We start from the raw sequence: 15,111 nt of genomic DNA, 5'->3' as shown, positions 1-15,111 counted from the left end.
AATCCAAACTTGGCACTGACAGGAGTGCCACTTGTTCGCACTTATCACTGAGAGTGACTGGAGACGGAGGCGAGTGTCGAGTCTGGAGGTGTCTGAATAACCTGAGAGGCCTCGGAACAGACTGAACATTTGTAATGACCGTACAGCGAGGGATAAAGCGGTCTGTTAGCGAGAAGTCACATTCAGCAGATGCCTCTGGAGCGTTGAAACAGTATTCTAGTTATCTGTTGTAGATTTACACAAATTGTTAAGTCAGTCCCGCTCTCGCGTTGTTCAATCAGGCTCTCTTTTAATGTGAACTCATTTATATGTAATATTCAAACTAGGGGGTAAAGGTTTGGCAAATTAGCATGAGCTTGCATTTAACCCCTGCTGGTGCCATAACTACACCATTCAGAGGACAAAAGCCTGTTTTTCTAAATTATATTGTATTATATTATATTAATCAGCATTTTTAACACATCATCATCCTGTGGTTTTTGTGTGATTAGTCACATGACACATGCCGTACAACTCAGGTGATTGGCTTAAAAAAAAAACATGTGAATTCAGTATTTAGTGCCCAAGATAAATGGGAATACTAACGGCTACTTCTGCCCAGCTATTCCAGACCTCCTTGATTCTACCCAACACACGCTTTTTTGTTCAGGAACACACCGATTTTCAGTATTCAGAATGGGATATGGTTTGGAATAATGTTGAGACGGTTCTGAAGAGCATCCAGAAGACCTTTTAAGCACACTGCTGAGTCAGCAGAGCAGGGCGCTCTTGGCCAGTGAGGGAGCTCAGTAAGACGGCCTTTGTGCTCAGATGTGTGCCGTGATTTATCGCACTTGTTAAAATGCAGGCTGAAGCTCAGGAAAACAACTGTGGCCCACTCCGCACCCCAAGCTAGGAGAAGTGCTTTCGGCCCTCTCCTGGCTGTCCGGTAGATTAAATCTGTCAGCTCTACCTCCTGTTGTCCTGCCTTCCAATACACTTCCACCGAGTGTGATGACTGCTGCGATGACTAGATTTCATCACAAGGCTACAGGTTTCTTGGTTAAAGTTCACATTGCATTTTGGTTTATTATATATATATTATATATTGCATGTCTTGAGCAGAGTTTTCTGAGAGTGGTGTATCATGTTATTTTTTTCTGACACTCAAGTTAAGCTGCAGGTTGTAATGAGGTTTTTTTTTTTTTTGCTTGTTTGTTTTTTTCTTAGAACAGTTTTGTCTAATGCATTTTTCCTCCAGGTCTCTGCTGAGTGCATCCATAATTCATGATCTCCTTAAAACATGTAGATGTGTTTTAGATCTTTCAGGTGTTTTATATGGTTCCATCAATGATTTAGAAGGACGTTGCATTAGAGACACTTCATACAAAGTTGCCTAAAACTCGATATAAGCCTAATTGCAAATTCACTCGGCTTGTTCAACTTAATTCATGGTATAATCTATGGCTGTAGACTCACAAGAATACTTGAATAAAGTGCCGATAGGGTGTAAGGCTAACAATACAGTTGCAGATGTTTTAAGGATAAAATAACTATTACGCTAAAATAACTTTTAACTATTACTGCTTTATGAGAGTAGATTTGAGCTTTTTACTCATCTCAGTAGTTTCTACACATAAACATATTTATTTTATTTTGATAATCTGTCCCAAAAATTGTTGCCCTTTATAATCTGCATTTATTAGTCAAAAAGCACGTTAGTCATCCAAATGGTTTACCTTTTGTAATGGCCTCTGAAAAAATAGTCATCTTCATAACATCAAGTTCTCTTCCCACATTTGAAACAAATATTTTAGCATAGATTGAATTAATAGAACATAGTGAAAGCATAGAAGATTCAATCAATATGAATTGCCACATGTTAACCAGTGTAGCATAAAGCTCTGTATAGTCAATGTTTATTAAACCATGTTTTCATTGACCTTTTTGTTTACTGATCCAGACCGTGCGTGTCCGTTCTAGTAGATCCTGTAGTTATTTAGCATTCATGGTGTAGCTTGTCATTCCTGGTAAGTAGTCTGTGTTTCCATGTGATGAAAACACAGTTCTGCTTGTGTTTGTCCATCTCGTCTGATCCTTGTTCCTTTAACGTGGTGTTTTCCTTATTTCATCAGTATGGCTTCCGTTTGTGTGTGTGTTTGTATGTTTACGCAGGAGTTACCCCGTAAGTGAATGCGCTAAGAGCTGAATATTAAGATTATCTTCACTGTTCCATGCCAGTGCAATTGCTCTGTTGAAATATGTGCATGAATATGAGCAGAACAAGCCTTGTAGTTAACGTTCTGAACAAGTCTGCTGAAGTTCTGTACAAAGAGACTTAATTATGTCTCTGAATAAGCATGCTGGGTTTATTTCCATCTGAGTAATGAATGCCCTGCTTCAAAATGACACTGTATGTGATGTTATGTTGTATACTGTGTTTGGATAACACATGCAATGCATCCCGTTTTGACAATCTGTGAGAACCTAAACATCATGGGGGGAATTCACTAAGAATGAACTGATAGCGCTGTTTATTTACACATTCTTGTTGTTTTAGCGATTCTGGTTCTATAAAGAAATGATGCAAATCAGGTAATGGTGCAAACATGCCCACACACTCTCTACTATTTGCACTGCACAATTCCTGATCTTGCTAGGTTGTGAAAGACATAATTTCTGGAACTGTACAGCATGGCTTTACCACTTTGATTCCCCTTTAAAATATCAAATGGACTCCTCTACATGCATTTGGACGCCCAGTTATATCACTCTTCTCCATCGCTTGATTATTTGATGAATTACTGCTGCTTTTATTAATAGAAAATGTGCACAAAGAAATACATTTGTGTTAATCGCTTATGAAAGGCAAGGCATTACATTTTGTGAGGTTCAATCCAGAATAATTCCTAATTTACATAGAAAGGAGAGCGTGTTTGCACTAAAAACAATGACTTAAAGGGATAGTTCACCCAAAAAAATTAAATTGTCCTACACTGTAACAAATTATATGTTCAATAAGTTATGACAACATGTGTTTTTACATTGGTTTAACTCATCAAAATAAGTTAAGAAATGTAAAAAAAAAAAAAAAAAAAAGAGTATAAGTTATACTCATTTTTTAAAGTCAGTTTAACCCTTAAATGCAAGACTGTTTCGCCAAACATTCTTACATATTCAGGTGGTTAGCGACCTGGATCTATATTTAACATGGATAGACCTCTACCTGTCGTGATAATATATAAAACTCCTGATGTTAGAGTAACACTTACAGAAGAATAAAATAAAACCTATTTCGTTACCTTTTGGAGCTTTTGAAGGATTCAGTTTGAGCAGATGTTTAATACCATCATCATCTGTCCTCGTCAGAGTTCGTTTATCAGTATATTCAGCATCTGCCTCATATTCGATCTCGAGCATATTCTCCAAACTCTTTTTCAATGTCTTCAGAATCAATATTTTGATCACTGACAGCTTCTTGAGCACATCCATCATCAAGTGACACTAATATTTGATTGTGTTTAGTACTTGCTCTCTGCAGTAAATCACTGAGCCATTTCAAGTTTTGCCAATTATAATTATTATTGTTTCGTTTTCTGTCAGAGGTAACTGTGAGTGAAACGTAACTTCATCATTGCGTATCAGACACTGCCATCTTGTGGAATAAATGTGAATTGTGCTCTATTTCGTCATTATAGATTAATTTATCATTGTGCAAAAAAAATATACATACAATCCTACACACCTCGGGTCGTTAGCGACCCTATACAATTTTGACAAAAAAAAATGTGAAAAAACAGGCATTCAATTATAATTCTATTATTTTTTTCTTGTTATATTGTTTAAAATGGATTGATTGAGGAATACTAAGAAGGTTGATGTCTAACTTTTAAAAAAATAATGAGGAGCAGGGTAGTGAAGGAGGTCTTGGGTCGCTAACGACCCGAGGTATGCATTTAAGGGTTAACATAATCTAGTTTGAAATTACTTAAACATCCAAGTTGATTGTACTTAATTTCAGGCTGTGACATTTTTTTTTTTTTACAGTGTATGATTTACTCACCCTCAAGCCATCCTAGGTGTCTATGACATTATTCTTGCAGGCGGATACAATCAGAGTTATATTAAAAAATGGCCTGGCTCATCCAAGCTTTATAATAGCAGTGAATGGCAGACCAAAAAAGTGCATCCATACATTATAAAATAATCCATGCACCTCTAGGGGGTTAATACAGTAGCCTGACATCGTCATACTCAATTCTAGTCAGAATATGAGTCTGATACTGCTGCAGTGAGCAGTGATTTTGGGCCGTGTTTCAACCAAACCAGGCAAGAAAATGCCTCTGCACTCAATTGGATAGACCTACAACCAATCAGAGCAATTGATGTGGATAATTCCGTTACTGTTGATCATCAGTCAATCATTGTATGAAGCCCGTCCTGACAATTTGATTAGTCTGAACAGCTCCTGTTCGGGTATAGTTGCTCCACAACAGATCAAGTCCAGGCGGAACTTCCCGACCTCAAATGTTGTGGGTGGGGCTAAGTTTAGCTTTTAATATCCAGGCTGTTAATAAAGGCCTTCTGAAGCAAATCGATGGGATTTTGTAAGAAAAATATCCATATTTAACACGTTATAAAGTAAAATATCTAGCTTAAGGTGGACCGCCTTCCATATTCAGCTTATGAAGAAAGTGTAGCACTTCTCACAATTCAAAAAGTTAGCACAACGTACTACGTCATTGTTGTGGCAATTACGTTTTTTTACGCTACGTCTGACATCTTTTTTTCTTTGTTTTTGTTAGTTGAATACAGAAGGCGGTTCTGCTGGAAGCTGTTTACTTTATAACATTACTTTATAACCAATACCCACCGATCTGCTTCAGAGGGCCTTTATTAACCCCTTGGAGCCTTGTGGATTACTTTTATGATGGATGGATGCACGTTTTTGGGCTTCAATTTTTGGGCTGCCATTATAAAGCTTAGATTAGCCATTACGTTTTTTTTTTTTTTTTTTTACATAACTCTGATTGTAGTAGTCTGAAAGAAAAATTTCATATACACCTATGATTGCTTGAGGGTGAGTAAATCATAGGGTAATTTTCATTTTTGTGTGAACTATCCCTTCAAAATTCTATTATCATTTACTCACCCTTATGTCATTTCAAACCTGTATGTATTTTTTTTCTTCTGGAATAAATAATAAATTGTCTAATTTTTTTGTTTTTTTTGGACTGGTGTCCAATGATGTTTAGCACCACATTGACTTTCATTGTATGAGATAAACAATTGAAAAATTCTTAATAATAAAGAAAGTCATGCAGGTTTAGAAAGACATGAGGGTGAGGAAATGATGACTGAATAGTCTCTTTTTTTGGCGAATTATTCTTTTCAAAAATACAAAGCAGCACTGGATTCCTGGTGGTTAGTGAAAAAGATGTATGTTTTAAGAGTATCTCAAAGTATTATTTAGTGAATTCACCCTTATGTGGGTTCTATTGGTGTGTGTTGGCTTTATTCCTAACTGCCTTCAACAAACCAATCTCTACAACTTACTTTAAAGTAGTACAACTTATGTACGAAATACCTTTTATATAAATGTAATGTTTTTCTAGATTGCGTAGATCACTATGGCACTGTGTAAACTTACACTTTAATGCCTGGCCTGCAATGACATCATTTTGTTTCGACTTTCTTCTCTTCCTCCTCCCCAAAGAAACCAGCTCAGGGTTGGGCACCGGGGCTATTGTGGGCATCCTCATCGTGGTCTTCATCCTGCTCCTCTTCGGCGTGGATGTCACATGCTACTTCCTTAACAAGTGCGGCCTCCTCATGTGCATCGCTGTCAACTTCTGCGGCAAGTCTGGGCCCTCTGCCAAGGGCAAGGATATCGAGGAGGGAAAAGCTGCTTTCACGTGAGCCTGTCTTTTCCTTCCTCTATCATCTGTGTGTGTTCCCTTGTCCGATAACGCCATCCATCACCGCTCTCCCATTATTATCGCCCCAAATCAGCTCTACAGGAGGGCTTGAGGCAGGGCTGATTGTGACATATCTGACTCCATGAATGAGAATGATGTGAATATTGGCTCATGGCAGCAGTGTTAAGATAAGAGGAAAGGAGGAGAAGTGCATGCTGGTTAGGAATGAGAAGATGCCTCTGGTTGCCTCTGTTTTAGTAGCCATTAAAAAATTATTTTTTTAGAAAACCTGGTGTTTTTCTATTACATTCTCAATAGTTTGTTTTCCCCTAGCAAATCTAGCCAGTTATTATTTCCTAGTGCTTAGATCCTGCTCAAAAAATCAAGCCCGACCCTACCCCCATGCACGCTGTGTCCAAGCCCGACTGGCCCGGCACATTAACTGTAATTATAAGCCCGAGCCCGATTTAAACCCGATCATTTTTAATACGGCATTCTGCCGAGAATGAGACTGTTATGAGTGAAGCGGACCGGTGTGACTCGGCTCAATAATCCACAGGCGCACGCTCATGATCCGCTCACCAGTAAAATGATGTTCGCTCAAATCCAGCTCAGACATGACATTTATCTGTAGCTTATTATACTTGTTGTAGCCATTAAACAATGTTTTTTTTTTCATATTTATGTTTAAATATTATATTATTTTAAAATTTAATCTGATTATGATAAGTGCAAAGTTGCAAATTGTAAATGTGTCAGAAATAATTTTGGTGGTTATATTTTGTTTAATATGAAGTTTTATTTTGTAGAAAGTCTTTCTTTAAAGTGAATTCTGTTTTGTATAAATTGTATATTAGTTTAAATGAAGGTTTCTTCAGCCAATTGCCTGGATTTAATAAATAAGAAGCAAATAACGAAATATAATCGTGACATGAAGTCACGAAGGCGATCACTTTCACTACTCATGAACTGGAGTGCATCTTATAAAGGAACTGAAACTCAGCAGGCTACTTGCCTCACAGACATGAGAAATATGTGTATAGAAAGCTTGAAATGTCCATTTTTAAATGAAAAGTTTATATATTTATTTTATTTTTCTTTACTTGGCATTACTTTACTTGGCAACAGTTTCACAAACATGAGAAATAAATACTAAATCCATTAAAAAAAAATAATATAATTTCATTTTTTATAAAAAAATAAATAAATTTCTTTCCGGCCAACAATTTAACAAAAACGATACATTTTAAATAAAAAATATATTCGCTTTTAAGCACTTTCTTACTTTATGACAGCTATAAACTATACAAATACACTTTGCCAGAAAATGATGCCATGTGGTGCGAGAAACAGAACATTTTTATAATTGTCAATCCATTTAAACTCATACTGCTAATTTGAACGAATCCTGCTGTATGTTAGCCAACAATGTTCACTGCATGTTTGTGAGCCATAAAAGACACCCTTTGTGATGTTTGTTTATCTTGCTTACTCTGGCGTGTCATCTTTTACAGTAAGGATGAGTCTAAGGAGCCCATTGTGGAGGTTAGGACTGAGGATGAGCGCACACCAAACCATGAGGGAGGAGGACCAACTGAACCCAATGAGACCACCCCTTTGACAGACCCTGAGTGAGTCCCTAAAAACACACACACTCAATCTATGTCTGATCTTTTCTTCAAGTTATTAACATCTCTTTCAACGGTCTCTCTGTAGTAGTTTAATTCTTTAGATACTACACACCCCTCACTTTTTGCAGTTACCTAACATGGTATGTTTTATGTTGAAATGCATGTTGGACTTACTTATGTATGTCTATTTTGCCTTGGCTTTCACTCCCTCCCTCCTTTTTCTTTGTGTGGATCTCCTTTTCTCCTCTCTCTCTATTCCCGTTGTCCTCACAGGCACGCTGCTGACACCACAGCAACAGTAGTGGACTTGCTTCCCTCTGTAACCACTAATTCAGACCCTGGCACTGACAGTCCTGCTAGCGATAGCACCACCCTTACCTCGAGCACCGCCCCTGCGGCCGACCCTAAACCTACTCCCCAGTCCAGCACCCCCAAACCTAGCGTCACCTCTCCCACCTCCCCGCAAGCTGCTCCTGCAGCTGTGGCCCCTCTGGTGGACCTGAGCGATACGCCCTCCAGTCAAACCTCAAAGTCCTTAGAAGCCCCCCAGCCATCTGATTCAACCCCTGCAGATCTGGCCAAAGCTGATGGCCAGAGCCCGGCTGAGCCAGCCAATCCCCCCCAAAGTAAGGACTCTCAGGTACAGGGAGGAGCCCACCAGACCACAGATAGTGATCCTGCCAAGGATGCGCTGGGCAAGCCCTCCAGCGACTCCTCCAGCACACCGTCCGCACCCAACCAGAACGAGTATGGCCACCTCTAGATGTTTAGTTGTGTTTGTGTCCCTGTCCTTAACCATCTCCACTATCTCATCTGTTTTCTTCGTCACCCCCCCTTTCTCCTCGTATAACTCACTCAGTTTCTTCTCACTTTTTAATGTCATTTCAGAATTTCATCAGGTTCCTTCCACGTCTTAAATTTTGCCGAATTCCCTTTGGTATTCAAATGAAAGATGACTTAGTATGCTGAGACAGCTTGCGCGGGTTTATTTGCACCTCAGTAAAAAGCAGCTCAGGGACGGCGCTTCAAAACACACCAGCATAAATGTAAAATTGTTCTTTTGGATTTGTTTTTCAGAGCGAGCTAATTGATTCCTCCATTATCGCTGGCAGAGCCTCACAATGAGCCACGCAATCGCAAATGGCACAATTCCACAGCTGATGATTTTAAATGATCGCTTTCAAAGCTGAAAAGGACAGTGAGAAATAAATTAGCAGCCTTAATGGTGCTATTGAAAAAAGAGCGTCTTAGAGAAGGCTAATGTCTGATCATTGTAATTACATTAACACAGCAGACGAGGTGCAGTGTCATTTGCGGCCCTGTGGGTGAAATGACCAACTTCAAATGGCCAGCTGATGTGCAGATCTAGTCATCAAGTTATTGTTGGTAACAAACACTGAGAAAAAACTGCAGTGAAAAATATTTTCATTACAGGTGCACTATGGTGTAAAATAAGAAAGAAAAAAATAATCTAAACTTACAATATGGTGTTTAATAATGGAGAAAATTACTATTATTTCAATTTTAGATTTTATATTGCTGAATAGTGGGAATTAAATAACAATCTCCCAATTGGCTTATTCTGCCCAAAATAATCGCTGAAATAGACAGGAAACATGTCTGATTGTCATGTAAACATCAATTGCAGTTCATTTTTGTATGTGATGTTTAGGGGCAGATACACTGCCCTTCAAAAAAGGTTCACAGTTTCAAATAAATTTAAGCAGCTGTTTTTAACTGTTTATTTAACTGTTTTTAGCATTGATACGAGTTTAAAAAAAAAAAAAAATATATATATATATATATATATATATATATATATATATAGAGAGAGAGAGAGAGAGAGAGAGAGAGAGAGAGAGAGAGAGAGAGAGAGAGAGAGAGAGAGAGAGAGAGAGAGCAGCAAATCATCATATTAGAATTCACTCGGAAGGATCATGTGATTGAAGTAATGTCGCTAAAAATTCAGCTTTGCCATCACAGGAATATATTATATAAAATGTGTGTATATATATATATATATATATATATATATATAGGATCATGTGACATTACTTCAATCACATGATCCTTCCGAGTGAATTCTAATATGATGATGTATGTATATATATATATATATATATATATATATATATATATATATATATATATATATATATATATATATATATATATATATATATATATATATATATATGTTACAGTAAAGTTTAAATAAATGTAAAAATGTAAAATAAATGCAGTGTAAGCACACAAGGCTTCTTTCAAAACATCCTTACACACTAACCATTTGAACTGTAGTATTAATATGCAATTGCCTGCACCACAATAATAAACCAGCATTTAGTCCTTATTGAAAACAATGTCTTTCTGAAACACTGTGAAGAAAACACAAATTAAATTAGAGTCTTTTTTTTTTGATCCAAACAGCCTGAAACAAATCCCTTGAATATGTTCCAAAGATTCTCTGCCATGAACTTTGCAAACTTTGGCAAATCTAATCTGGACTTGTTCTCCATCTGACACAAGATCTGTGTGGATTTGCTCCAAGCCACAAATGCCTGAATGATAGTAGTTACAATTCACCGCAAAGTGTAGCAGCATTATTTTATGGCACAATTGCATTGTATCAGTCCCTCTAAATAGCAGTGGTTTCATTCTTTCAATGGTGCATATGACGAAATTAAACGAACATTTCACATCTGACAGATTCAACCCTGCTAGCTTTGTGGAGGTGCCTAATGGAGCCAGAAGTAGCGGCGTCTCCAGACTCGTGTGAATCAGCCTCCTCAGTAGCGCTCTCTCTCTCTCTCTCTCTCTCTCTCTCTCTCTCTCTCTCTCTCTCTCTCTCTCTCTCTCTCTCTCTCTCTCGCTCAGTTGTGAAGTACAGAGAAAATCGGCTGTTAAATAGTCAGCCAAGACTTCCAGCAGGGAATTAACGGGAGCATGGCGTTTGTTAAATATTTACCAGAGACTTTGTTTTCCCCACTTCCATTTGTGCTCTGTAGTTTGCACTTTCTATGTATGGCCCAGCCTTCTCAGTCAGCATGTCAGGCTTGTTCTCTCTCTCTCAGCTCGGCTCACTTGTCTAATTTGAGCTGGAACACTCCAGGGAAGCTGCTCTCATTGGCTGCCACCTGGGCTTATTGGCTCCATCTGTAGATATTCGGCTACCTGAGCTCTTTCCTGGTTTTCACAGAACCTGCAGAATATCAATGGAGCTCAACCTGCCATCTTTAGACTCTCAAGATGCCTAAAGTCAGAGTTTTCCCCCTTTCAAGAACGAGAGTTTGCACTTTTAAATATATTTCGCAGTGGATGCAAACTTACAAATGACAGATCGCGTTTGCCTTGGTCTTCTAAGGTTTGCCTGACGCGTCAGCTCACTCAGAAAGAATAATGATGCTTTGTGTCTGCCGCAGCCGTTCGGCAGGACTCTGCACACTTGGCCACTCTTCATAAGAGCCCTGAATGTGATCAGATAGCTTTATTGTGTTGAGCGTAATGACATTTGGCCGGGGGACAAACAGCGCAGACCTCGGACACCGTCAAAGCAGCTTGCTCTTGTGTCGTACCACCAAGATCGTGTAGATTGTAATGCAACACGCCCTCACTCCGCTTACGTACATTGTCTTTTTCACAAAGCCTCTCTGTGACTGTACTGTATCTGAGAGAGCTGGACACTGCCACTGTTGTTCCCATGTCACCACGTGAAATAAGCTGTCTTCTGTCATCAGGTACACCTGTATGCAATCGGCACGCGTCGCCCCGCCCTTACTCTGATTGGCTGTGTCATCTTTCATAGGCGTACATGATAGAAATGTGTTCGGAGTTGGCATAGGTCTAGGGCATGGATTGATGAGCAAATGTATTTCACATTTTTACATTTCTTCACTATAACGCACAGGCTAATGTTAATTAATCATAAAATGTTTATTCTAAGTGGACAGATTACACAAACCCTGTTCAGAAACACTAATAAAATATTACTCCAGTAAAAGAAATGTGTCTAATGCCACATGATAGAGCTTAAATAGGCTGAGGCTATGTTTACACACAACTCTTGTTTCTATCCAAATTAATATGTTTCGATTGATTAATCCAGAGCAAACTTAATCTGAGAATCCGAGACAATTTTAGATGTTTTTTTTTTTTTTTTTACTAAACTCGCTTCGTCCGTATCATTGAATCGCTGAGTTGTTATTTGCTGCAACTTTAATCTTCTAGATAAGTCGAATTCACAAATGAATCACTCAGTTATTTGTGAACCAGTTGATTTAAAAGAATCGGTTCAAAAGATTCTGTCACAAAACGGGTCTGGGAGATCTCGATTCAATCTATTTCATGAAATCAATCACAATGTTTGATCACAGGGGCTATGAGATTTGAGCAATGCAATTTGAGCAATGTTTTTCAATCTACCGTAATTTTGTCCGCCCCTGAAACAGAGACAGAAGTAAAACATTGCTTATTAAAGGACGTGCATTTATTGCATGGACTTATGTAAAAACATAATGTAAGTGTCTAAAATTTGTGCGCAAAGTTCTGTTGAATGATGAATATAATTTAATTTAAAATGTAAGATGAATTTACCAAACTGTTTGCTGAGATCCACAACATTAACAACAGCACTGAAATAAAAACGCACAGTTTACCTGTCAGTCAGATGCGTTGAAAAGTTGAAAGTTGTTCGTTACTATAGCAACGGACTCCAGATGCGTTCATTCAGAATAATGGCTGGTACAAACAAAAAGTTCTCAATTTCTTCACTTTAAAATAACGAGGAACAGTGTAGCAAAAAGTCTGATATAATGCTTTGCAATGTAGTGAAGAAAATTAAAAAACTTCATACAAATACATACATACATAAATACATAAAAATAGCACGGCAGAAACATTAGCCTATTGCAGTCCCATTTAGTTACATGACCAATAACACCTTCTGTATCTATAAGTGTGTCTTTCCTTTCTCATATGGTGATATTAAATAATCATAATATCTTAAACCATTTATTCCATAATTCATTCCTCTACCAGAAGACCTGACCCTCCTGCTGTGGATAATCAACCTATTAATTTTTTGTAAATGTTGTGGGGTCATGCATTAGCCTAAAGACCTGCTTAATTTAGCAAAAACAATCATTTCATGGACATTGCGAGTTACATGCTAATGTTTATTTTCCTTCTTTGCATTATAATGAAGGCTTTGGGAATCTGCAACGCTTTTCCAGTTTTTTAAATGACTCTGACTTCTTCTAGGGTGACCAAATGTCCTGTTTTCCCAGAACATGTCCTAGCCCTAAGATAACTTTTTTATTATTTATAGAGAGGGGCATACTTTAAATGTAGTGAAATTAATAAGGAATCTTTGTAAACTTCGAGTATCATTTGAGTATCTTATTGCCGGCCCGAGTGTCCTAGTTTTCGGTAATCAAAATAGTGTCACTCTAACTTCTTCCTATCTCGACTACAAACACATTTTCTATCACGTATCAGGGCTCAATAATAAGGATGGCCCGGGGGCTAGTGTGAAATATTCCCTGGCCAGTTGACGGAACTGTCACAGTGCTTAATCATTTGCGCATTTTAAGCCTTTCCAGTTTAAATATTCAAGGGCACGTTGACGCGAAAGTACCCAGTTTGGTTCTTGCATGCTGTGTGATGATTTTTGTTTTGTGCGCGCCCAGAACGCCACGCCTCACAGCACGCAAATACTCTTTCATGTCTTCCTAAGCTTGGATGGATAAAACATAAAATGATGCCAGTTGTCGAGTATCATCTTAAACATAGTCGGTTATCGGTTATTATGATTTTGAATCCGTGAATTTCTTAAAGTGACAGCAGCTTAATATTCCTGCTGCTGTCTGGTTATTTTATTAATCAACATATATAATAAAATCTCAAAATCTCTTACTGCTCTTGCCTCAATAACTGTAATAAGAGTTAAATGGGTCGTATTTTAGCAGTAAAATATCCAAAAACCACCAGGCCAGTGTTATATATTTTGTTCAGTTGAGTTATTAAAATATCCCAGATATATTCGTCATAACACCATTTTCAACACACTCAAATGTATCTAATGTGATCAACGGAGCTGCGTTATCTCATACTCATAACCGGAAAAGCCGAAATGGCGCCCACGACTGTGTTCCGTCATAATAAAAGTCCTGCTGTTTGCGAGCTGTGTGTTGCGTAACAATCGCTCCAGCGGCCTTGCTCAGCTCCCTCAACACTCTGTCCTTCTCTGCTTCATACTACAGTAACGTTATTAATCACATCCATGAACATGATTCCTGCCCGAGTCCTATCCCGATTTTTTTCCACCGGCTGTGAGGTGAAGACCACATGTCCCTAGCCTAGAAATCTAGACGCACCCTAGCGGCAGAAAATTTCATCTGCCCGCGAGTGTCGTCTAGCAACTCTCAATACCCTTCTGAGCTGTATTCGCCTAACTCTTGCCGGGTCAATCACATCGTGTATAGAGTCGGTGGGCGGGGCCATAATGATGACGGCCAAATTGCGTTTGCGTGCTTCTAGTAAACACAGAAACTGCCGAACGGCGGTCTTTCGAATCAGCTTTGACCGCGACTCTGGAAGACTTGGAGTTAAGCTTTTCTCTGAGAAAAGAACGGCACTGAAGTCATTCTTAAAAAGGGAAGATGTGTACGGAGTTTTGCATACCGGATACGGCGAATGTTTAATCTATCAACAAACTCTGTTTCACATTCGTTGCTCTGCTTGGTGGTAGCGCTATCCTATCGCGTGCAGAGGGAGTTTGAAAGACAACCGTTTATCCCGCCCCTCGGATTGAGCCCTGTCTATGGCGAGTTTCCAGACCAAACATCTTGATGTGGGTCTAGCTTGTCAGACTAACATGTCCCAAGATTCTGCGTTCAAACTTGGCGTCATCAAACTATGCCTTTGTTTGAATAGGCGCCCTCTAGCGGACAGAAAAGTTACATAAAGTAGCCTTAATTTATATTTATACAGGGAAGACTTCATTGTATACATTTTATTACTATTGCTGTAGCTGAAAATCTAGTTTAGAAAAAAAAAACTGTATATTGCATTCGTATAGGTTTGTTCTGTTGTATTTATTTGTGCTGTTGCCTGTAATTTTATCATTTATTATTATTTTTATTACTGAATGTCTTTAACATATATTAACAAAAAACTACTAAAACAATAAGCCTACCTTATTTTATTTATTTATTAAATGATTTGTGGTTTGGCCATTGAAAATGTTGTCAGGGCAAGTAAAAATCTGAACCACTGGACAGATTGAACCAGTAGAAAAAAATCCTTAGCATTGAGCCCTGTGTCTATGTATGTCTATGAAAGATGATGGAACCAATCAGAGTAGGTATCACCCCGCCCCGATCTTCCAGGTCCTTCTCTCTGTCGTTGCTGTCCGTGCATGTTTGACGAATATAATGAACATTCATTCACAGCTGATATCAGGCCCACAGCAGGGCAGGTGTGCTAAAAATAGGACTAAAGGGAACGTGTTAGAAATGCGACAGGGACTGTCCCTCTCGGTTCCCTGCCAGCAAAGCTCATCTTTAATTTTCGTGGTTCATTAT

General features: G+C 38.4%; 1 protein-coding gene across 4 annotated transcripts in view; it reads left to right on the top strand.

Moving 5' to 3' along the window:
* ncam1a (neural cell adhesion molecule 1a) overlaps positions 1–15,111 on the top strand; it is a 274,586-nt gene that overhangs the window by 254,291 nt on the left and 5,184 nt on the right. For 2 of the 4 annotated variants that reach the window (XM_067424257.1, XM_067424256.1), the window contains 3 exons: positions 5,696–5,894; positions 7,412–7,528; positions 7,802–8,275. In XM_067424257.1, the coding sequence (XP_067280358.1) occupies positions 5,696–5,894; positions 7,412–7,528; positions 7,802–8,275 (790 nt within the window). The remainder of the gene's footprint in view (positions 1–5,695; positions 5,895–7,411; positions 7,529–7,801; positions 8,276–15,111) is intronic. The other 2 variants (XM_067424258.1, XM_067424259.1) reach the window with 1 other exon arrangement.

This window comes from Pseudorasbora parva, chromosome 18, assembly GCF_024679245.1.
Source record: "Pseudorasbora parva isolate DD20220531a chromosome 18, ASM2467924v1, whole genome shotgun sequence".
NCBI classification, from domain to species: Eukaryota; Metazoa; Chordata; class Actinopteri; order Cypriniformes; family Gobionidae; genus Pseudorasbora; species Pseudorasbora parva.
Note: the sequence above shows the minus strand (reverse complement) of the source record. Positions and strands in the feature narration are given on the sequence as shown.